Source organism: Papio anubis, chromosome 2, assembly GCF_008728515.1.
Source record: "Papio anubis isolate 15944 chromosome 2, Panubis1.0, whole genome shotgun sequence".
NCBI classification, from domain to species: domain Eukaryota; kingdom Metazoa; phylum Chordata; class Mammalia; order Primates; family Cercopithecidae; genus Papio; species Papio anubis.
Genome location: NC_044977.1, coordinates 93,563,466 through 93,586,931, shown reverse-complemented (window position 1 = coordinate 93,586,931; position 23,466 = coordinate 93,563,466). Strand labels below are relative to the sequence as shown.

General features: G+C 38.9%; 1 protein-coding gene and 1 pseudogene across 9 annotated transcripts in view; one reads left to right on the top strand and one right to left on the bottom strand.

Annotated features, from left to right (window-relative positions):
* The window catches only part of SETD2 (SET domain containing 2, histone lysine methyltransferase), a 149,628-nt gene that overhangs the window by 50,813 nt on the left and 75,349 nt on the right, over positions 1-23,466 (bottom strand). For 4 of the 9 annotated variants that reach the window (XR_004182168.1, XM_031663393.1, XM_031663394.1 and 1 more), the window contains exons 10-12: positions 20,988-21,122; positions 19,093-19,212; positions 16,567-17,229 (exon numbers count right to left, since the gene is read on the bottom strand). Coding sequence is in view for 5 of the 9 variants with exons in the window: in XM_031663393.1 (XP_031519253.1) it covers positions 16,567-17,229; positions 19,093-19,212; positions 20,988-21,122 (918 nt within the window). In the remaining 4 variants the exon portion in view is untranslated. Of the gene's footprint in view, positions 1-13,667; positions 13,948-16,566; positions 17,230-19,092; positions 19,213-20,987; positions 21,123-23,466 lie in introns of all 9 variants that reach the window. The other 5 variants (XR_004182169.1, XR_002520401.2, XR_004182170.1 and 2 more) reach the window with 5 other exon arrangements.
* Positions 21,494-21,633, top strand: LOC116274056 (annotated as a pseudogene).

Here is a 23,466-nt window from a genome sequence, read left to right as displayed (position 1 = left end):
TCTACTTTTACATAGTGATTGTTATAAAAAATATACAGGTTAAGCATTAGTTCACTGCTCCTCTTGATCACTGTACTAAAATTGATCCTGAGAAATGTGAACTGTTTTAAAGGCTTTTAAGTACCTTTTCTTATTGTGTTATCTAAGGCCTAGAACCTATTTTGTTTTTTAACAGCTCTTCACTATTCCACAGTCCATCGAGTAACTATTGGGCACAATACTTTCTTATCCAGTCATCTTAAGTGGGCCAGTAACAAGCCCACACACTCTCAATGGTACATAAGGTGATATCTTCCCTTCAGAGGAATCTCATAATATTAACCACACCTGTGTGGCCTCCTCTCCACAATTGTTGCTTCTAACAATATTTGTGAAAAATAATAAGCCACGTCACACAACTGAGGAAAGGTCATGATGTAATATTCAGTTGCCATTAAAAATTATCAATGTGGACTGCACAGATCCAGGGAAATCTATATAAATGAAAAAAATTTTTAAGCCTCCAATACTATATGCATGCTGACAAATTAATAAAGATGATGATTATAATTAATTATGCACTTATACTGTGTGCCAGGTATCATGCTGGACATTTCAAATAGACTTTTTTTTTTTTTTTTGAGATGGAGTCTTGCTCTGTCATCCAGGCTGGGGTAAAGTGGCACAATCTCAGCTCACTGCAACCTCTGCCTCCTGGGTTCAAGCAATTCTCCTGCCTCAGCCTCCTGAGTAGCAGGGATTACAGGCACACACCACCATGCCCAGCTAATTTTTGTATTTTAGTAGAGACACGGTTTCACCATGTTAGCCAGGCTGGTCTCAAACCCCTGACCTCATGATCTGGCCTCTCAAAGTTCTGGGATTACAGGTGTAAGCCACCGTGCCCAGACTATCTTTTTGTTTTGTTTTTTGAACGGCAGTCTCTGTTGCCCAGGCTGGAGTGCAGTGGTGTGATCTCAGCTCATTGCAACCTCTGCCTCCCAGGTTCAAGTGATTCTTCTTAGCCTCCCCAGTAACCGGGATTATAGGCACGTGCCACCATGCCTGGCTAATTTTTGTATTTTTAGTAGAGATGGGGTTTCATCATGTTGGCCAGACTGGTCTCAAACTCCTGACCTCATGATCTGCCCACCTTGGCCTCCCAAAGTTCTGGGATTACAAATGTGAGCCACTGCACCCAGCCCTTCAAATATATTATCTTATTTGAGCTTCAAAACAACCCTATGAGGTAAGTACTATTACCTCAATTTTCCAAAAAGAAAACTTATTTAAAAAGCTTAGCAACCTGCCCAAGGTTATGATGCTACCAGACAGTCTAACTCCAGAGTACTTTTACCTTCTGTGCTAGATGACACAGGACATGCCTAACAACATTATTTTGAGAAGGAGTACCATTTTGAGATTTATGTACAAATGTAGGTGACATCCTCCATCCCCTTAACCTCTCCTATGTAGAAGGACTTTCATTAGAGCTGTGATTCTCTACCCTGGTTGTACAATTAAACCACCCAAGAAGCTTTCATGGAAATACCACCCAAGACAAAGTGAATCTAAATCTCTTTGATTTAGTGGGTGTCAGATATGCCCTTTTTTTTTTTTTTTTTTTTTTTTTTTTGAGGCAGAGTCTTACTCTGTCGCCCAGGCTGGAGTGCAGTGGCGCAATCTCGGCTCACTGCAAGCTCTGCATCTGGGTTCCAGCCATTCTCCTGCCTCCCAGCCTCGAGGTAGCTGGGACTGCAGAGCCCGCCACCCGCAGCCAGGCTAATTTTTGTATTTTTAGTAGAGACAGGGTTTCACGTGTTAGCCAGGATGGTCTCGATCTCTTGACCTCGTGATCCACCTGCCTCGGCCTCCCAAAGTGCTGGGATTACAGGCGTGAGCCACCGCGCCCAGCAGATATGCATATTTTTAAAAAGCTCCTCAGATGATTCTGATACACAGAGAAGGTTGAGAACTACTGAACTACTGGCTATTCTTAACATCCTCACTCACCCCTTCCCACAAGAGAGAATCTGGGAGAAAAAACTAGGTAGGTCTGCCCTCAGCTAACAGACATCTGGGCTCTCTTTTCTCTTGATCTGCTTTTGCCTCTAGAGAGGGGATACATTCCCATCTGCTACTATGAGGGACATCTGAAGTTACTGAGTTGTCAATTTTAGCTGCGGATAATACTGAATCAGGAATAAAGAAAGAAAGGAGCAAGCTGGCACTCTTAGTTCTGTGTGTCTTACTCCTCTATGTGCCTCTTAGAGGGGTTACCAGACAGGAAAAAGTAAGAATGCCACCTATTACCATCTACCCACACTATAAGGGAAAAAAGGTATTCTGCTAATCTTAAGAAGCTTGGAAACAACATTTGCATTAGGTAATCTGTAAACCTAGGCACTCCAAAAGACAGCAGGTTCATTCACAAAAGGTACTTAGAACTGATGTATTGAGGGTCCAACTAAGAATAACACAATTTTGACCTAGTTTATTTTGCATAGTATCTTGGCATCATAAGCATTCATTACAAACATTTAAAGTAATTTATTACATAGGCCTCAAGCTGGGGACCCACTCTGTAGTGGCAGTTAATGTACCACCAGAAACGCTTCTCAAAGATAAATTCTTAGTTACATTCAAAAGTTTAGATCCACTACTAAGTTGAAAATGTATTCTGATGTTCACAAAATGATTACTACTGACTAATGACCAGGAGCTACTATTTACTGTGTGCCTAATCATATGAGAAACAATTTCTATCAATACGTACCCAAGCACTTGGAGTCCCTAACTTGATCCTCCCTCTTTATAGTCAAGGCTACATACAAAATTTAAGCTGGCAACTCAGATTACTCAACTAACACACACTCTCTCCTCCTTATTTTATATATTAAGAGTGGGATCCTGGCCGGGCGCGGTGGCTCACGCCTGTAATCCCAGCACTTTGGGAGGCCGAGACGGGCAGATCACGAGGTCAGGAGATTGAGACCACCCTGGCTAACACGGTGAAACCCCGCTCTACTAAAAATACAAAAATTAGCCAGGCACGGTGGCAGGCGCCTGTAGTCCCGGCTACTCGGGAGGCTGAGGCAGGAGAATGGCGTGAACCCGGGAGGCGGAGCTTGCAGTGAGTGGAGATCGCGCCACTGCACTCCAGCCTGGGCGACAGAGTGAGACTCCGTCTCAAAAAAAAAAAAAAAAAAAAAGAGTGGGATCCTGAAAATACAACTGAAGTTTTCCGAAGTCCCACAATATTGAAAGCTGAGAAGGAAGCAGCCACTTGAGGATAACTTTGACATTTCTTAAGATCATTCTGTCTTGTGAATAAATAGTATTAGTCTCAGTGATACTTGAGTCTGTCTGGAATAATGTCACTTCCACAGGCCACAGAGTCTGTTACAGAAACTGTTTGTCTAAATTGGCTTCATTCATGTTAACCCTTAATGTAAAATCACCTTACTTTGTTAATATTCCACTCAAGAGACTCGCATACTATAAGAGAACATTTCAAATGATAATTATATTATCTGCCAAACAAAGGAGAATAGGATAAGGACATTTTTCAGATCTATAAGGTCTCAAAATTTTATTTACCATTAAAGAATACTGAAGACAATGACTGTGGATGTTCTAAGATTTAATATTGTGTGTGTATGTGTGTGTATAGAGATGGGGTCTTGCTGTGTTGCCCAGGCTGGTCTCAAACTCCTGGCCTCAAGTGATCCTCCTGTCTTAGCCTCCCAAAGTGCTGGAAGCCATCATGTCCAGTGCAGTGGTGTGATCATAGCCCACTGCACCCTCAAACTCCCATGCTCAAGGGATGCTTCGATCTCAGCTTCCCAAGTAGCTGGCCTACAGGTACGTGCCACTATGCCTGGTATGTTTGATATTCTGTAAGTTAGGAAACTATGGTTCTAGGACTGATCTTGCCCTCAGATAGTCCTAAAAGAATCTGCTTCCACACTCCATCTGATATTCCTTACATATTATCCTCTTATTTCTTTAGTGTCTAGGTGCAAATCTCAACACACACACACAATTCACACACACTCAACCTATAATTATTATGGGCCCATACTGTCTTATTCTTTGCTATATCTCTAGCACCAAGAACAGTGTCTGGAACATAACCAGCACTCAATTCCTTTCTGAATGGACCAACAAGTGAAATTCTACTTCTAATTTATAGAAATCGTCTACACAGTGCTACATAAACTCAAAGTACTGCATATACCCTATGCTTTTTATCACTATACCATCAATCACTTTTATCCCTGGAAAGAACTACTGTTCAAAGGCCTCACCTACAGCCCAAAACATTTTGTATTTCCAGCGTCAGAGTGATAAATATACATCTGAAATTCAGGAAACAGGCTAAAGCAAAAGATCACAATTTGGGGAAATTTAAGAAACAATTAAGAAACAATAACATATAGTGATACTGCTGGAGATTGCCAAGACAGAAAACATACATAAAAAAATAAGCAAATAAAAGTAAAAGGTAGAGTCTTTAACTTGAAATAGTCATGTTCCATATAGTATGTTTTCTATTAATAAACACTTGAACAAGTTACCTACTACTACCAGGTCACATGGCTTATTTTACAATGTTTTCTTATAACAGGCTCAAAAAGTACTCATTGGAAGCAATGCAGCACTTCATTAATACATCCCAAATAAACTCTAAAAATATACTAAAGAAACAGGATTAAAATTATTAAATAATTTATAAGAAATCTTTTTCTGACAAGAAAAAAAAAGTTACCACTGGTTTAGACTGTTCTTGAGCTAAACAACAATTACAAGAACAAAATAATTCGCCAGGCACGGTGGCTCACGCCTGTAATCCCAGTACTTTGGGAGGCCAAGGCGGGCAGATCACGATGTCAGGAGATCAAGACCATCCTGGCTAACATGGTGAAACCTCCTCTCTACTAAAAATACAAAAAATTAGCCAGGCATGGTGGCAGGTGCCTGTAGTCCCAGCTACTTGGAAGGCTGAGTCAGGAGAATGGTGTGAATCTGGGAGGCGGAGCTTGCAATGAGCTGAGATCACCCCACTGCACTTCAGCCAGGGCGACAGAGCGAGACTCCGTCTTAAAAAAATAAAAAAAAATAAAAAAAAATAAAAAAAAACACCAAAATAATTTACAAGAGTAAGATTTCCACCTTTTGTCATATAGATCAGATTATCTGTTCTGTAATAACAGATTTATTTTTGAAAACTAAGACTAGATTTACTTATTGCTTGTTAACAAGTACAGATCAAATCTCGTATAGGCCAACCAAACCTTTTTTCCTAAACATTTTCCCAAATGACAGCAATACTGAGAAAGAGAAAAAAAGACTATGAACAAGGCTGGGTGCAGAGGCTCACACCTGTAATCCCAACACTTTGGGAGGCCAAGGCAGGCAGATCGCTTGAGCCCAGGAGCCTGTGCAATATAGCAAGACCTCGTCTACAGAAAAATGAAAACATTAGGGCCGGGCACGGTGGCTCACGCCTGTAATCCCAGCACTTCGGGAGGCCGAGGCGGGCGTATCACGAGGTCAGGAGATAGAGACCATCCTGGCTAACACGGTGAAACCCTGTCTCTGCTAAAAAATACAAGAAATCAGCAGGGCATGGTAGCGGGTGTCTAAGCAGTCCCAGCTACTTGGGAGGCTGAGGCAGGAGAATGGCGTGAACCCGGAAGGCGGAGCTTGCAGTGAGCCGAGATCTCGCCACTGCACTCCAGCCTGGGCAACAGAGCAAGACTCTGTCTCAAAAAAAAAAAAAAAGAAAGAAAAATGAAAAAATTAACTGGGCATGGCAGCCCATGCCTATAGTCCCCGCCACTCAGGAGGATGACGCAGGAGGAGCTCTTGAGCCCAGGAGTTTGAGGTTCCAGTAAGCTAAGATAGCACCACTGCACTCTATCTAGCCTGGGTAACAGACTGACATTCCATCTCTCTTTTTTTTTTTTTTTTTGAGACGGAGTCTTGCTCTGTGCCCCAGGCTGGAGTGCAGTGGCGCGATCTCGGCTCACTGCAAGCTCCGCCCCCCCGGGTTCACACCATTCTCCTGCCTCAGCCTCCCGAGTAGCTGGGACTACAGGCGCCCGCCACCACGCCAGGCTAATTTTCTTGTATTTTTAGTAGAGACGGGGTTTCACCGTGTTAGCCAGGATGGTCTCGATCTCCTGACCTCGTGATCCGCCCGTCTCGGCCTCCCAAAGTGCTGGGATTACAGGCTTGAGCCACCGCGCCCGGCCAGACATTCCATCTCAAAAACAAAACAAAACAAAAACAAAAACAAAAAAACCCACAAATACTGTGAGTAAACTGCCACTTTCACAGCTAAAAGAACAGACAAAATGCAGCAGGAATGGATAAAAATAAAATAGAAAAGCAAGGCTATGGAGCCCAGAAGTTCAGGTGCCAACTTCAGGTAAAAGGCATTCTAGGAAAGAAGAAAATATTTTACAAAATTAAGCAGATAAATTTTCCAGAATTAAAGAAATATGAAATACTACTGAGAGATAAGGCTAAGAGGGCCAAAGGGAAAACAGAAGGATTATGACCTAGCAAGTATGCACCTGAGTAGAGGGGGAGCTCAAGTAGGTCAAAGAGATTTGATTGGAAAAACCGGAAAGAAAACTTAGAAGATACTATACATGTCTGGAGGGTTTCATAAAATCACATACATGGGTGGGAAAGAGGAAGAAAGAGTGAGAGGGAAAGAAGAAAAGGGGAATGAAATAATTTTGTTTATTCTTTTAAACCCCTGAAGAAACACTCTAACGTTTAATAGCAGGGCTCCCAAGAAATGAAAGGTAACAAGATCTGTTCAGTTTTCAGCCACTAAGAAAAATGAGTGAAGAATATGAACAAAGTTCTTAAAGTAGGAAATACAAACAGAAAGATGTTCAATACCTAATACGTAACAGAAAAATTAAATCAAAACTGCAATATTCCATTTTTGCCTATCAGTCTGACCAAGATAAAACTTGACAGTACTTGTGCTGCCCAAGGGTAGTGAAATTCTCATTCTTACGCATATACACTGCCAATGAGAGTTGAATGGATATAATAACTATGAAAAGCAATTTGGCCATACTTCTCAAAATTACAAGTAACACAGACTATAGCTCAACAATACTAATTTTTAGTAACATAGCCAACATGCATATTCCTACGTGTCAATGTGTGAAATGACTTCGGTAAAAATTACTTGCTGCTAAGGCAAAGCAAGCAATCAACCTAAATGGCTATAATAGGAGAATGATTAAAAAAATTATGGTGTATCTATACAGTAAAATAATATGTAGTTCTGAAAAATAAATTCTTTATAAACTGATATCAAGTAATCTTCACATTATATTAAAAAGGAGCTGAATAATGCTGCCAATTTTATTTTAAAAAGTAAAATATATGCATAATATGCATAAATTATCTCTGGAAAGCTACACAAGAAACTGATTGCCTCCAGGAAATCAGATGGAAGCCAAGGGTAGGGAGGAAACATTTCATTGTATGTCTTTCATACTTTGCCTCATGTGCAGAAATGGCCTGTTTTTAAAACTAAAAAAGAAGAAAAAAAGATAAAATGCCTCTGAAAAAGTCCTAGGCATAGTACCAAAGACTCTTGTGCATTATGGGTGTATTCTTGGTGAAGACCATAGCTATTCACGAGGCAACTTCTAAATGTTGTTCTTCAGTAAGTGCCATACCTAAAATGTCCCCCCAGTTCACTGCCTCTTTTTAAATTTGGTCCCCCAACCACCCTCTTTTCTAGCCTTACCCATCCTTCACTACCAAGCTAAGAGTAGGAGCCCTCCTGATATTCAAATCATCTAGAAAACACGTTTTGAACCACAGTTCATTCCTTTCTCAACCCACATATATATATATGCCTGTTAGAGAAACTGCTCATATTTATGGACCCTTACCCCAGAAATGCTATAGTCTCACATGTAATTTTAGAGGTTCTAAAAATCTCCTGAAGTTCAATTATGTATCACAGATTAAAAATCTCTGCAGTAGGCTGGGCGTGGTGGCTCACGCCTGTGATCCCAGCACTTTGGGAGGCTGAGGCGGGCGGATCACGAGGTCAGGAGATCGAGACCATCCTGGCTAACACGGTGAAACCCCGTCTCTACTAAAAATACAAAAATTAGCTGGGCATGGTGGTGGGTGCCTGTAGTCCCAGCTATTCAGGAGGCTGAGGCAGGAGAATGGTGTGAACCCAGGAGGCGGACCTTGCAATGGGCCAAGATTGCGCCACTGCACTCCAGCCTGGGCGACAGAGCGAGACTCCATCTCTTTAAAAAAAAAAAAAAAAAAAAAAAATTCTCTGCAGTATTAAAGGAAAAACGTACTTGAACAAAACACTAAAATGGTTTTTATGATATTAGAATGAATTCAGTATTATAGTTTCTAAATCAGAAGCAGATTAAGAATAAAAAGTATTTGCCAAAGATACACAATTGCATGAACTGCCTAGAAAAAACAGAGAAATAGTTATTTTTTGGACCAGAAAAGGGAGTGGAAGAAGAATGCAGCATTTAAATCAGAAGACATAAGTCAATTGTCAGCTGTCATTTAAAAGCTAAGTTACAACCTCATGGGCCTGATTCCATTTTACAGCTGATGAAAACCCCATCACTTAACTTCACAGGGTTGAAAAGATTACAATGTGCTCATGAAAATATTTTCTGACCATCTATCAAATAAAAAATATGTTCCAAGGATTCGAGAAGCAGTATGAAAGAAAGTATGAAGGTACCACAGAGAAAGATTGACTTTCTTCATATTTTCATTCACATATTTATGAAATGTCAAACTACATTACCAAGCTCTTCACAGGACACTGGGAAGACCCAAGTGACCAAGACATAAGCAGTCTCTTCCTTCATTCAATGTACCACTATAAAATATTATCTGCCTTTGACTGGAAAAGATGTTGTGAGAGCCTATACAAAGGGCAAAACAAACACTCTATCTTGGAGAAACAGGAAAGACTTTCCGGGGGGGGAAAAGGAAGAAATTTAAATGAGAAGAGATATCCAAAACAAAAGAGTTTTCAGGAATGAGTGTATGTGTGTGAATATTAGCAGCAGAGGTCTACTGCCTGACTAGAATGGCTTGAGAGGAGACCGCAGAAATAAATGCAGACCACACCATGCCAGGCATGCGAGCCAAGTTAAGAAAAATGAACTTAATTTTAACAGTGTAATGGTAAACTATTTACAAATTTTAATAGGAAACTGAGATGAAAGGATTTGTATTTCCAAAAGATCGCTCTAGCTACTGAATGTAGCACAGATTATAGGGGGCACATAGTAGTCACTCACTATTAGTAAGAAGTAATTTATAATAACCATTATTCCCAAGATGCCATAACAAAAGTAACTCTTACTACAAAGATTAAAAAATTGTGCATGCCTTTGAAGAAAGCAATTCCATGGTTTAGTGAGGGGAAACAAGCATCTACACAGGACATTTCAGTAATCAGTTAAGATTATTACAGTTGTATAGAAGTACAGAAAAGGACAAAGCATGAACTGCAACTCATTCAGAAAAACAAAACAAAACAAAACGGTATTCCAAGCAAGGAGAACAGTATGTTCAAGGACATGAAGAGGTGAATATGTATGAGAAGACTGATGTGCCTCATGCACTGAGTATGTAAAAAGAAACTGCCTGCTAGGCAAGAAGTTGAGACAGACATGGAATTACTTTCTCTATCATACACTAAAGGCTTTGTTCTTGGAGTAATGGAGTCTCTGAGATGTTACTAGAGGTTCCTGTTAATCACATCTGTGTTTTTAAAATACTGTAGCATAATGAAGGATAACATGAAAGGCGAAAAGAATGACAGCAAGAAGGATAAATGTTGTAAAAGTGTAAGAAATAGCAGGAGACTGAATTAAAAGTAGCAAAGAAGAGATGTTGTGCCTTATTTATTTTTTAGAGACAGAATCTCACTGTGTCACCCAGGCTGGAGTGCAATGGTGCGATCTCAGCTCACTGCAACCCCTACCTCCGGGGTTCAAGCAATTTCCCCTCCTCAGCCTCCCCAATAGCTGGGATTACAGGCACTGCCGTCATGACCAGCTAATTTTTGTATTTTTGTAGAGACAGGGTTTTACCATGTTGGCCAGGCTGGTCTTGAACTGTTGATCTCAGGTGATCCACCTGCCTCGGCCTCCCAAAGTGCTGGGATTACAAGTGTGAGCCACCACGCCCGGCCTGCTGTGCCCTATTTAACATGGAGAACAAAATAAATCTCAGGTGCCCCAAGAAATACAACTTTTTAAGGGATAGGCAAAAGAAAAATGAACAATGAGAATTACAGAATGAATCTCAAAAGATTCAAAGGAGGGTATGGTGTCAGATTAACAGATGGAAACAAATGATAGATTAGAGTGGTGAAGTACATTGTGTGTACATACATGTTAATTGATACACACACACAGAGGCATATTTTATACAATCTGCTGACGGGTCCTAGAAACAATGTCCCAGTATCGACAACTTCATCTAGAATCCAGATATTGGTTTTAAAAACATTTCCCAACACGAGGAACAAGAGCATCTTGATAAAATGACCAATTATAGGACTAGAGAAGGGATAGTACAAGATGAGCCTGGAACAGCATATTGTAGCCAAAAGGTAAGAGAAAATAATGGAGATATGTCAGAATGACACAAAAGCCAACAGGAAAGGGCTTTTACTGGCCAAATATGGGACAATGAAGGCATCAAGTAAATAATGAAGTTAATAGATCATAATCTATTGGGTAAAATAAGAATCTATGAGTAAAATAGTATATATCAATGAATGAACAAATAGGAGAATAAGTAAACTTGCTTACAAAAGAATGTCCAATAAACAAAGTAAAAAGAATAACGAATTAGAAAATCACCATTTGGCAACCACCATAGTAGTAAGTAATTCAAGCAAATCACTGGATGCTAAATCTAATGGATACATTTTATGAAAAACAGGATATTTACATATTTCCAAAGTTGCTCATATGTGATGCTTTTTAATTATAAAGGGAAAGATCGTAACTTTGCCCTGGAGAAGTCTGGCAGACTACGGCTTAATCGGCTTAATCGAGTGATCAAAGTTGACAATGCTAGTAATGGGAAAATTCAGTACTATGTGAAGAACACTACTGTAATATTCCTGACAAAAAAAAATGTATACCTGAATCCAAACAAAGGAAAGTTTCAGACAAACCCAACTGAGGGATATTCTACAAAAATTCAAAAATACTTTAAAATGTGAACTTTATAAAAAATAAAGGCAGACTGAAGAACTATTTCAGAGTAAAGGGTACTAAGGAGACATACAACTCAATGTAATGCTTGCTCCCATATTAGATTCTCAGCCTTTTATTTATTTATTTATTTATTTATTTATTTATTTATTTATTTATTTATTTAGCTATAAAGGCCATTACGTGATATGTGAACAACTGGCAAAATCTGAAAGAGGTCTGTTGATTAGATCATAGTATTTTATCACTGTAATTTGCTGACTTTGATAAGTACACTAAAGTTACACAGAAGAATACCCTTGGTTTTAGGAAATACACAATATCCAGGGGCATCATATCTACAACTTAGTTGTTGTTGTTTTGTTGTTTTCTTTTACTTTTTTTTTCCGACAAAGTCTCACTCTGTCATCCAGGCTGGAGTGCAGCGGCACCATCATGGATTACTGCAGCCTCAACCTCCTGGGCTCAAGCAGTCCTCCCACCTCAGCCTCCCAAGTGGCTGGGACTACAGGCACGTGCCACCACGCCTGGTTAATTTTTTAGTTTTTGTAGAGATAGGGTTTTGCTATGTTGCCCAGGCTGGTCTTGAATTCCTGGGCTCAAACAATCTGACCGCCTCTGCTGTAACTTACTTTTTTAAAGTTCAGAAACAGAAAACGATAAAAAAAAATTATGGTAAAATGTTAACACTGGGGAATCTCAGTGAAAAGTTTAGAGGAATTTTTCAATGAATTTTCTCTAGACTTGTCACTAGAATATGTACAGAATATTATTCTTGCAGTTTTTCATTAAGCCTGAAATTATATCATAATTAAAAGTTTAAAATATCAAGAAGGAAAATGTATGTTTTCATTATGGTTACTATAAGACTTATACTACCTACATCTATACTAAAACAGTCTCAAGTTTCTGACTGACTTGGTCACAGTCCTAAGGGAATAACAATATTCCTTAATGATCACTTCTAGCTTGGAAATTCTATAACGTATACACCCTCCCACCTCTCAAGATAGTTGTACATCCAAATCACTTCCTAAACAGCATCAAGACTTCTTTTAAAAAACTAATTTCATGGGCAGCAATAGAAACATGATCATTATGTCTTTAGGGAAACAGAATTAAGAGCTCACCCAAAAGAGTAAAGTGAAAATGACTTCATTCAAAACCAGAATGTTTAGAGCAGCCAGATTCTGCACTCTATCTTTTAGATCAGGTGTTGGCAAACTTTTTCTGTAAAGGACAAGATAGTAAATATTTTAGGGTTTGTGGGCCATCCAGTCTCTGTCACAACTACTCAACTCTACCACTGTAGTACAAAAGCAGCCATAGATGATAATACATAAACGAATGAACATGGCTGTGTTTCAAAGAAAATTTTATTTGCAAAAACAAACAGTGGGGCAGATTTGGCCAACCCTTGATTTAGATGAAAGTATTTGTTTAAAAAATGGACCACTAATAAATTTTTGCCTTTTACCAAACGAGACATTTATTTAAAAATTTTAACGTAGATGTAGCTAAAACAGCATTCTTTAGGGGCAATTGTAATTTTGTTAAAGGATAAGTAATATTAATCTTTATGGATACAGAATAACCTTACTCTAGTAAGAATTCAAAAGTTATCACAGAAATCCAGGACACATAATTTCATGTTCAAATGTTGCACAGCAGATTTCACATAAAATATTAGTGATGGAGTGAAAATCCAAGCAGTGACTCAAAACTTCTCAGTTTAGGCAACTCTATGTTTTATTTTAACTTTTCATAGAGAGTTTTAATATGTAGCTTTCTAGGGAAATACTTGATTTGCTAAATTAAAGATAATGTCTTGAGATAAAGATGAGATAAGAGAAGAATAAAAGTAGTCATTAGAAAGAGTTCAACTTATCACATGTAGGTAATTTTGTCCCTAAATCATCTAAATCCAGATGCAAATGGAAATACCCAGACTTCATTTTAAGGAGAGATGCACATCCTATCATCTAAGTGTTTATAAGAGAGGCTCTGGAATCACTAACCATCACAATCTCTTGGTGTTTAATGGCAACTGAAATTGCCAAGTTCACAGGAACCTTACCTCCTCTTCTTATGATCCAAATGAATGAAGACATTCCAGTCAAGTTACACTTAGTCACCACTGGTAACCAGCTGTTTTGCCCTATGAAGTCTAGGGTATATTTTCAGCATGAGGGGTGATATGCAACAATTTCTTTTGCAAACAGAAATATATGCACATATCCCTGCTGAAAATGTAGCCTAGTAAATTTTCACATGAAAACAAATACATGCTCTCAAGTGGCAATGTGCTAGGTGATGTTTCTGGTTGAGGTCTACTTTAGGAGTCAAAATGTGTAAGCCTTGTGGAGTCAAGGCAGTGGTCCTGTGTATATAGGTATAGAAAAAGTAGCTCACTTAATCCTTTCTCGCCAGTAGGGATTTTCCCGGAACGACATCCATTGTCGGCAATGGACGCACCAAAATAACGCCGGCGCCAGTGAGTTAACCACCTCTGTCCTCTTTTCACCTATTATATTTTTCATGCATCATCCAACTTCCCAACCATCTTCCTGTTTCTTCACAGAATGCACGCTAGGTTCTCGTTTTTCTTCAGCACGAAGTTGGAAATGGAGTTGAGAAAAGGAGACACATGGTCAGCTGGTGATGTTAACAAGCTCCTTGCTGCCCTGAGAAGCTAGATGGAAATGGTTCAAGTTACAAGGGGGATCATCATCAGATCTGGGAGGACAAAGAGTAATTCACGAAGCTTCATTCCCTTCCCTCCCACCCTCTTTCATTTACTGATGATTCCTATAGTCTGCCATCACAGCAAAACCAAGATTAAGGAATCTGAAGCAATCCCTTTCTGTTCTTCACTCCATCCAGTGTGTAGAAAAGCCAAGCGAAACACACGTCCGCCAATGTTATGGTGGCTCCCAGTTGGTCGGGGAGACTTGAAATGGCCATAACCACATAACCCACAATCTTACACCAATGCTTTTTAGTATGATCTTGGAATTAAAGATCAGCAACTAACACAGTGTTTGACAATAGGTGCCTAATAAAGGTAGGTTGAATAAGACATTTTCTTTTCAGTTAATGTCTACTCGAACACATAGGTGGAAGTCAGACAGAAGTAGTTAACTCTTTCAATGCCGGGATCGTATAGATATATAGTAATCACATCAAGTCAATGTGTTTCTCTAAAACATGTTCAAATTATGGATTCCTGATTTCAGACTTCTGGTTAAATGCTATCTATGTTTGTCTGGTTTTTCTAAGAACCACCATAATCAGAGTTTTGAAATCAGAGCCATATAGTAAATGTTAATTGGAATGATGGATGAATTAAGAACCCCAGCACCAATGTGTAACAAAACATCACAGTTCACAGTCAAGTAAAAACATTTCTCAGTAATACAATTCTAGATGGGTAATGATTCCAGAGCAAACTAAAGTTTGAAGAAGAGAGAAGAATTTTACTTAATGGCTCCCTTGACACTAAGAATCAGGAAAAATCCAAAGTATGAAGGATAAGAAGTATATATTTTAAGTACAAATAAAGTTTTAAACCTCAAATCAAGAGGATCATCAAGCTACATAGTATTATAAAATTGCTTTGATGTTTCAGATAGCAGTGGGGAAGATAAGAAAAAGGGGAAGAAATAATTTTGTAGGACTCAAATGTGTGTCCAGAGTGTGAGTTTAAATTACCACAGTTACATCTAATTGGGTTAAGTATATCCTAGAGAGTAATTCATACCATTACAATTACAGAAACCAACTATCATACAGAGAAACAAGAATATTTACTTTTTCCAGATTTTAAGACAGCTTTACAATGATTACATCTTGGCAGTTTTAAAAAATAACGTCAACCAGAGACTTCTCCAGCAAAAGTAAACTACTGGTCTATAACCCTACTTATTCTCCTTCCATAAAACTACAGCTGTAAAGGCCTTTTTTGTGTCCATCTGTGTACTTGTCTTCATCTCCACCTTCTTAATTGAGCTTCTTTACAGGCTCCAACTAGCAGCCTCCAAACACAAGAGGGACTCCTTTTAGGGACTCCTGTGCTGTCACAAAGCAGGCCTTAAATAAAATCCATCAAGTGACTATCCCAACACTTCTTTCAATTAACTGCAATTCTGATTCCTGCAGTTCACATACTGACTTCATAAGTAGATTTACCATGAACCCTTCCTTTTATATTTAGAAAAAGGCCTGTAAGGCTGAGTTTATACTGAATTGTAAGTGATGAAAGTAACATGAGTAAGAGCTCAAATGGGTAAACAAGAGCTGAAACCACAACATACTTAAAGAAGGGTCTCAACACAGCAAATGAGGAAGCACAGTACACAACCACCAACTACTCATTTTGCTCAGTGTTTAAGGCCAGTTTCATTGGGTCAAAATACAGGATTTAATGGAGGGAGCTTTGTCATCATAATTAGGGGCAGGGAGGATTCAGGTGTTCATCTTGCTGCAAATAAGTCAAGATTGTTGGTTTATTTGGTTGCTTCATCTCTGGCAGAAGAAAGGAGGAACAGAAAAATAGAAGCTAGTAAGTAACCTGTTCCCACAGGGTCCTCAAGACATGGATCCCAAGTCCAGATCACTTACAAATGAAATGTACCATACCTCTCCTACGTTTATCCTGTTATTCATTCTAGTGTTTATCCAAGACTCAGTCTGGGTTTTCTGCAAAGCAAACCCTGCACACATCTTGCTACACTCTTCAACAAGAGATTATGTGTATAATAGGCATAAGAATTCCAGATCTGTTTTTCCTCTTTTGTCCAAAGAAATAGGCATTTAAAAGCAGGCCCATTTCAGAAACAATATTAGAAGTGAATACCAACTAGTTCCATAAAGTTGTTTTTCTAAAATACAAATTTACATTCAATCATTTTTAATAAGCTGCTAAGTTACCTTAGTTTTCCAATTTATTTTTAATTTTCCATTAATACAACTGATTTCCAATAAATTTAAACACTAATTTTTTCTCATTACAAATAGAATCCTAAGTTTGCTACTCAAATGATTTTTGTTTTTAATGTGAAGAGCACTTAAATGACTGAACTCACTATTATGATATACTTTTCTAAGTGAGAGAAAAGAAGACATTTGTATATTAGTTTGGCTAATACGACTCTTGCCACGGTTTAGAGGATGTTTGAGACACACAGTAAGAGAGACAGTATTCCATTTTTCAGAAATATGCATGGCTAAAAAAGTAGTTAATTTTGCTTAGTTTTTTAGAACTCTAAACCTGAGTAATTCAAGTTGAAATGAACAAAAGATGCTTCCTTACCTTTAGATCTTTCCAACTGTCCAGGAGTTTGGTGGCCAAATCACTTATATCCACTGTTTTATCTGGCTGTTCTTGGCTCCTTTCACTCTCCACATCAGACACACCCTCTTCTTCATCTTGGGATGGTGTTTCTTCATTAATAGGTTCTTCTAGTTTTGTGCCATTGCTCTCTTTGGGCTCTATTTCAGTGTCAGCTTCTGGTTCAGACGTAGGTAGCTTACTAGCCTCTATGTTGGTTTCACTCTCAACTTTGCATTCAGGCAGCTGTTGTGGTAGTAGCTGTTGTGACTGCAACTCTTCCTCTTCCTCTACAGGAACATTTTCTAATTGATCAAGATCCTCTTTGCCATCCTTGCCTTCTAGCTCACTGGTTGCATCAGAGATTGCACTGTCCATGCTATTTTCACTTATAATTTTCAGTCTGCGAAACATTAGTTTCTTGGGAGTGTCTGTGTCAGCTTCTGTGCTCAGCTTGGTGGAAGGATCAGGTGTGTTGAGTGGTGTGTGAGCACGCGATGTATTCTCACTAGAATACCCATCTCCTTCACTCAACGGAGGGACAGCAGTCTTAGTCTGAGACCAGCGTTGAATAATTGGAAGTACTTTGCTTTCCTCCAACATATTTTTAGTAGGAATGGGCAAGTGTTCCAAAGTCTTTATAATCTGATTAAACATAAAAAAAAAATTACATCACTTTGTACAGTTGACTTTTTTTTTTTTTGGAGACAGAGTCTCACTCTGTCGCCCAGGCTGGAATGCAATGGCATGATCTTGGCTCACTGCAACCTCCGCCTCCTGGGTTCAAGCAATTCTCCTGTCTCAGCCTACCAAGTAGCTGGGAGTACAGGTGCTCGCCGCTACACCTGGCTAATCTTTTGTATTTTTAGTAGAGACAGGGTTTCACCATGTTGGCCAGGCTGGTCTCAAACTCCTGACCTCAAGTGATCCACCCACCTTGGCCTCCCAAAATGCTGGGATTACCAGCATGAGCCACTGCACCTGGCTACAGTTGACTTTGCTTTTGTTTTTGTTTTTGTTTTTTTTGAGACAGAGTTTCGCTCTTGTTGCCCAAGCTGGGGTGCAATGATGTGATCTTGACTCACTGCAATCTCTGGCTCCCTGGTTCAAGCGATTCTCCTGTCTCAGCCTCCCAAGGAGCTGGGATTACAGGGATGCACCAACATGCACAGCTAATTTGTTTTGCTTTTTTTTTTTTTTTTTTTTAGTAGAGACTGTGTTTCTCCATGTTGGTCAGGCTGGTCTTGAATTCCTGACCTTAGATGATCTGCCCGCCTCAGCTTCCCAAAGTGCTGGGATTACAGGCGTGAGCCACAGCGCCCGGCCTACAGTTGACTTTTTCAATCTCTAGATGGGACTCAGATTATTTCTGCAAGGGTAGTGCAGTTTTGCTACTGCTTTACTAAGACCTACATCTCTGTAAACACAAGCATACTTAAAAATCATAATATTGCTTTATTTAAGAAAGAAAAACTTTTAATAAGACTGATCAGCAAGAATAAAATGTGGAGCAACATCACAACATCAAATAGGACTGATCAATATCCTCTACCAGTAGTTCTTAAACCTGGGTAGCTTTTTAAACATATACACTACTGGACCAATCCTGGGTATTTTTTCTTAAAAAGTTCACCAAGTGCCTGCGATATAGACTTGGGAGCTATGTAATAACATATTTAAATGATGTCTGTCATACACACAAAAATGCAGACATCTCTTTAGCTTTTGATAAATAGCTATCTAGCAAAGAGAGACCCTCTCCTCATTCTTAGACAACCTCACCCATTCTGAAATCCAAGAATTTTTTCTGAAGTATTCTTCAATGTAGTTCCACAGAAACCCCAAGGCTTCCTCAATTTCCTCAAGTCAAATCTCCTGGGAGAAGGATGGAGGCAAGAACAAGTACTTATCTGCCCATTCCTTTTTGTTTGTTTTTAAAAGTCTTTTATTAAATAAAAGACTTTGGGATTATATTACAAATTAGAAAGTTAGAAAATATTATTAATTTCATAGAAAGGTAAAGATATCATTACTCCACTAACAATGCTGTCAATGAACCTTTACTTAGATCTTTTAAAACACTTATTTAAAAGATTCCTCAAAATGTTCATACTCTTGTTTTGCAGAATTCAGATCTTTACCAATTCTTTAGGCCCCACAGTTCAAATTTTATATAACTTCCCATCTTTTTAAAACTCTGGTTTTAACAACAAACTGGATCTTTCACTTAACTATGTTGTTGTTGTGATTATATCTTGCTCTTGTAGTTCCCTGTTATGTAGTACCAACCTTAAAAAGACAGTATAGGAAAACCATGGGACAAACTACTAACAAGGTGAATGTACGGTTAGATAGTTAAAGGAATGATACTGAGATGAAAAAATTATTTGATTATTTAATACCAGTGATACAGTGCTAAATTCATAATTACTGATATTATCACATACCCACAACCTAGGCAATCAATATAGTGGTTTTAAGAAACAAGCAAGCTAAATGTGAACTGACCTCTTCCTGAAGCTTCTGGTTACTTTCCCGGCCGTCACCTAGCTCTGCCATCCAGATCCACAACAAAGACAGCCCATGACGTTCCAGAAAGGACTTCAGGCAGGACTGTGAGTGTGTGTTCTTTCATGGGGGAAGGCAGACAGGATGTAGAGTATTGGGAGGCAATACCAGAATATTACAAAGAGCCCGAGGAGAGTTCACGTATATATTACACACTATAGAGTTCACTTACATTCACAAAAACAACCTAGAAACTCTGTTTTCATTAGCCTAAATGGAACTCTACAACAAATGCTTTAAACAGATTATAATCTTCTCTGATACACAAAATATAGCCAGTCAACTGGGATTTTACTAACGTAGAAAATTACATAAATATTAATAAGTCATTTATAATGAAAATTCTGAACTAAGAAAAAATTGCATGTACCTTTTTAAATAAAAACAAAACCATAAAAATTAATCATTAAATAATTCTTTCTTCTCTCCCTTTCAGATGATTGTTGAAAAGACCTCTTTTTCCTGTTTTGTTTTTTAATCATCATGGTTTTTTTAAACCGTGGCTTATGACTATAATCCCAGCAATTTGGAAGGTGGAAGAGGGAGAGACTGGTTGAGGCCAGGAGTTCAAGACCAGCCTGGGCAAAATAGCAAGACCCTTATCTCTACAAAAATATAAAAATAAAAATTAGCTAGATGTGGTGGTGTGTGCCTGTAGTCCTAGCTACCAGGCAACTGAGGCAGGAGGATCACTTGAGCCCAGGAGTTCCAAGGCTGCAGTGAGCTATGATTGCGCAACTATGTTCCAGCCTGGGCAACAAAGCAAGACCCTAAAAAAAAAAATCATTTTGTGTTATCTAACATCTTGTGGCATACTTAATAAACTGGTGTAAAAAAGAGTACTGTTAAAATTTCATGCTTTGAGATCATGTAGTACAAATGGCTTTGGCATGCTAATAATTGGAGGGTAAAAGGCTATGACAAGTGTGATGAATTATTACATTTAAAAAAAAAAACAAAAAACGCCACCACATTCTTTGAATATAGACAGAAAGCAAACTAGGTCTACTAATGCCATGGTCCCCAACCTTTTTGGAACCAGGAACCAGTTTCATGGAAGATAATTTTTCAACGAACTGGGTGGGGGATGGATTCAGGATGAAACTGTTCCACCTCAAATCATCAGGCATTAGATTCTCATAAGGAGTGTACAACCTAGATCTCTTGCATGTGTAGTCGACAGTAGGGTTCATGCTCCTATGAGAATCGAATGCCGCTGCTAATCTGACAACAGGTGGAGTTCAGGCAGTAATGCTCACTCAGCTCCTACTGTGTGGCCCCGTTCCTAACCAGCCCATGGCCTGGGGATTAGGGATCCTTGTACTAATAGATAAAATGATACTGAACCCTTTAGTCATTTTAAATAATATGGTACACGCTTTGAAAGTCATATACAACTCACACATCCATTTAAAAAATAAGATTGGCCGGCCAAGGTGGCTCACGCCTGTAATCCCAGCATTTTGGGAGGACGAGACAGGTGGATCATCTGAGGTCAGGATTTCGACACCAGCCTGGCCAAGACAGTGAAATCCCATCTCTAATAAGAAAATACAAAAATTAGCTGGACGTGGTGGCTGGTGTCTGTAATCCCATCTACTTAGGACGCTGGGGCAGGAGAATTGCTTGCACCCAGGAGACACAGGTTGCAGTGAACTGAAACTGCACCACTGTACTCCAGCCTGGATGACATAACAAGACTCCATCTAAACAAACAAACAAACAAACAAACAAACAAATAAGACTAACTCTTATCAGAATTATTCCTTCTTCATCTTCATTCATTCATTCCCACTCCAAAACCAGAAATAAAAAATAAACATTAAAGTGTTCACCTGTATGAGTTCCAGACAGGTAAGTTTCTGCTCCAAAGTTTCAATTCTAACCATTAGCCGGCATAAGCTGAGCACCTGGTTTTTATCAGAGAGACCCTCACCATTTTCCATCAGAGCTTCTAGCTCTCCATCCACCTACCACAGCAAATAAAAATATCTTTTTATAAAACAACAACAACAACAACAACAACAAACTAAAAAACCCAAAAAGTTGCTCAACCTTATCAATTATCAGGAAAACACAAATTAAGACCAAACTGGGAAACCATGGTATTAGACTGAGGGAAAAAATTAAGAAGGCTGATAATATTAAGTCTACTGTTGATGAAAGTATAAAGTGGTATAATACATTTGAAATGCATTTCATTCACTCATCAAATACGTATCAAGAACTTATTATGAGTCAAGTATAATTCTAGGTGGAGATGGGCAATGAGCCAAAACAGAAAAACCTGCCCTTATGGGAGACCATAAACAAATTATATTAAACTAAAAGGACTTCAGAGATCCTTTATGGTTCATAAATATGATGGTTGGGTTTTCACACTGCTGTGTGAGATATATCTCCCTCAAACTTAAATAAGTTATACATTTTAATATATAAAGACCCTTTTATGATGTCAGCATATGAATGACCCAGCTGATGGGGCACAGTGCCTCAGAAAAAAATAAAGCATTAGCCTGAAAAATAGTTGTATCCCCATGCACAGAAATTCTACCTATCAGAACAAACTGTAGAGAAATTCTGCACATGTGTACCTGAAGATTCCTAAGAATGTTCATTGAAGCAACACTTATACTAGCAAAAAATTGCCAACAACCCAAATATCTGTACAAGTTTGATAACTGGCCATGTTCATGCCATGAAATATAATACCACTGTGAAAGGAATCAAGTACAGCCAAATGCAACAACATCCATCAATCTTAAAAATATGTCATTAAGAAAAAGCAAGTTCCAAAGAATTACATGCTATATGAATCCATTTTTATGTACCTCAAAGCTGAACTTTTTAGGGATACATATGTGAAAAACTGCTTTTAAACAGGCAAGGATGACCAGGCATGATGGCTCACACTTGTAATCCCAGCACTTTGAAAGGCTGAGGCAGGAGGATCACTTGAGCTCAGGAGTTTAAGACCAGCCTGGGCAACACAGCCAGACTTCATCTCTACTAAAAATCAAAAAAAATTAGCCAGGTATGGTAGCATGTGCATATAGTCTCAGTTATTCAGGAGGCTAGGGCAGAAGGATCACATGAACCTGGGAGATTGAGGTTACAGTGAGTTATAATTTTGCCACTGCACTCCAGCCTGGGTGACACAGTGAAATCCTGTCTCAAAAAAAAAGGCAAGGAAGTAAGACCCACAATGTACAACAGTGGTAACCTCCAGGTAGGGAGAAGGAAGCAGAGAAGCACTAACAAGTATTTTATAATTATGCTTTGTAACATATATATTCTTTGAGTGTTTTAAATATTAAATGTAAATAATGGGGGGTTGGGAATCAACCTACCAAAGGTTATTTCCAGTCCTGCATTATGGCAGTTACAGGATATAAAGATGCCTTCAAAGAATTTATTATGGGGGAGATTAAATTAATTCATATGAAACCAAACAAGGAAGCATTAACTGCAAATGTTACGTAGACCTAAGAGGTCTACATAAGGGAGTAATTAGAATGAGTCACTAAAATAAGATTAGAAATAGGTAAGATAAAGACAAGAGGAAAAGGTAAGCAAAGTAGTGAGGAAAGTGTGAACAAAGGAAAATAAGAAATCATAACAGTGCATAGGTCAACAAAGCTCAAACAGGTAAGGCATGTCACCATGCAAATGGACTGAGAAAAACCATACCAAATAAAAGATTGGGCCAGATGCAGTAGCTCATGTCTGCAATCCTAGAACTTTGAAAGGCTGAGGCGGGTGGATCACCTGAGGTCAGGAGTTCAAGACCAGCCTGGCCAACATAGTGAAACCCCGTTCCTAATAAAAATACAAAAATTAGCTGGGCGGCGTGGTGGGAGCCTGTAGTACCAGCTACCCGGGAGGCTGAGGCAGGAGAATAGCTTGAGGTTGCAGTGAACCGAGATTGTGCCACTGTACTCTAGCCTGGGTGACAGAGTGAGGCTCCTTCTCAAAAACAAACAAACAAACAAAAAAAGACCAGTGTTAGATTAGAAGATCTCAATGTAACATAAAATAACTTGAATTTGATAAAACCTGAACAGAATCCTGAACAAGGGAATAATATGATCAAAGTGGATTTTTTTTTTTTTTTAAGATGGAGTTTCACTCTGTCACCCAGACTGGAGTGCAGTGGCGCAATCTCAGCTCACTGCAACCTCCACCTCCCAGATTCAAGTGATTCTCCTGCCTCAGCCTCCTGAGAAGCTGGGACTACAGGCACGTGCCACCACACCTGGCTAATTTTTTGTATTTTTAGTAGAGACAGGGTTTCACCGTGTTAGCCAGGATGGT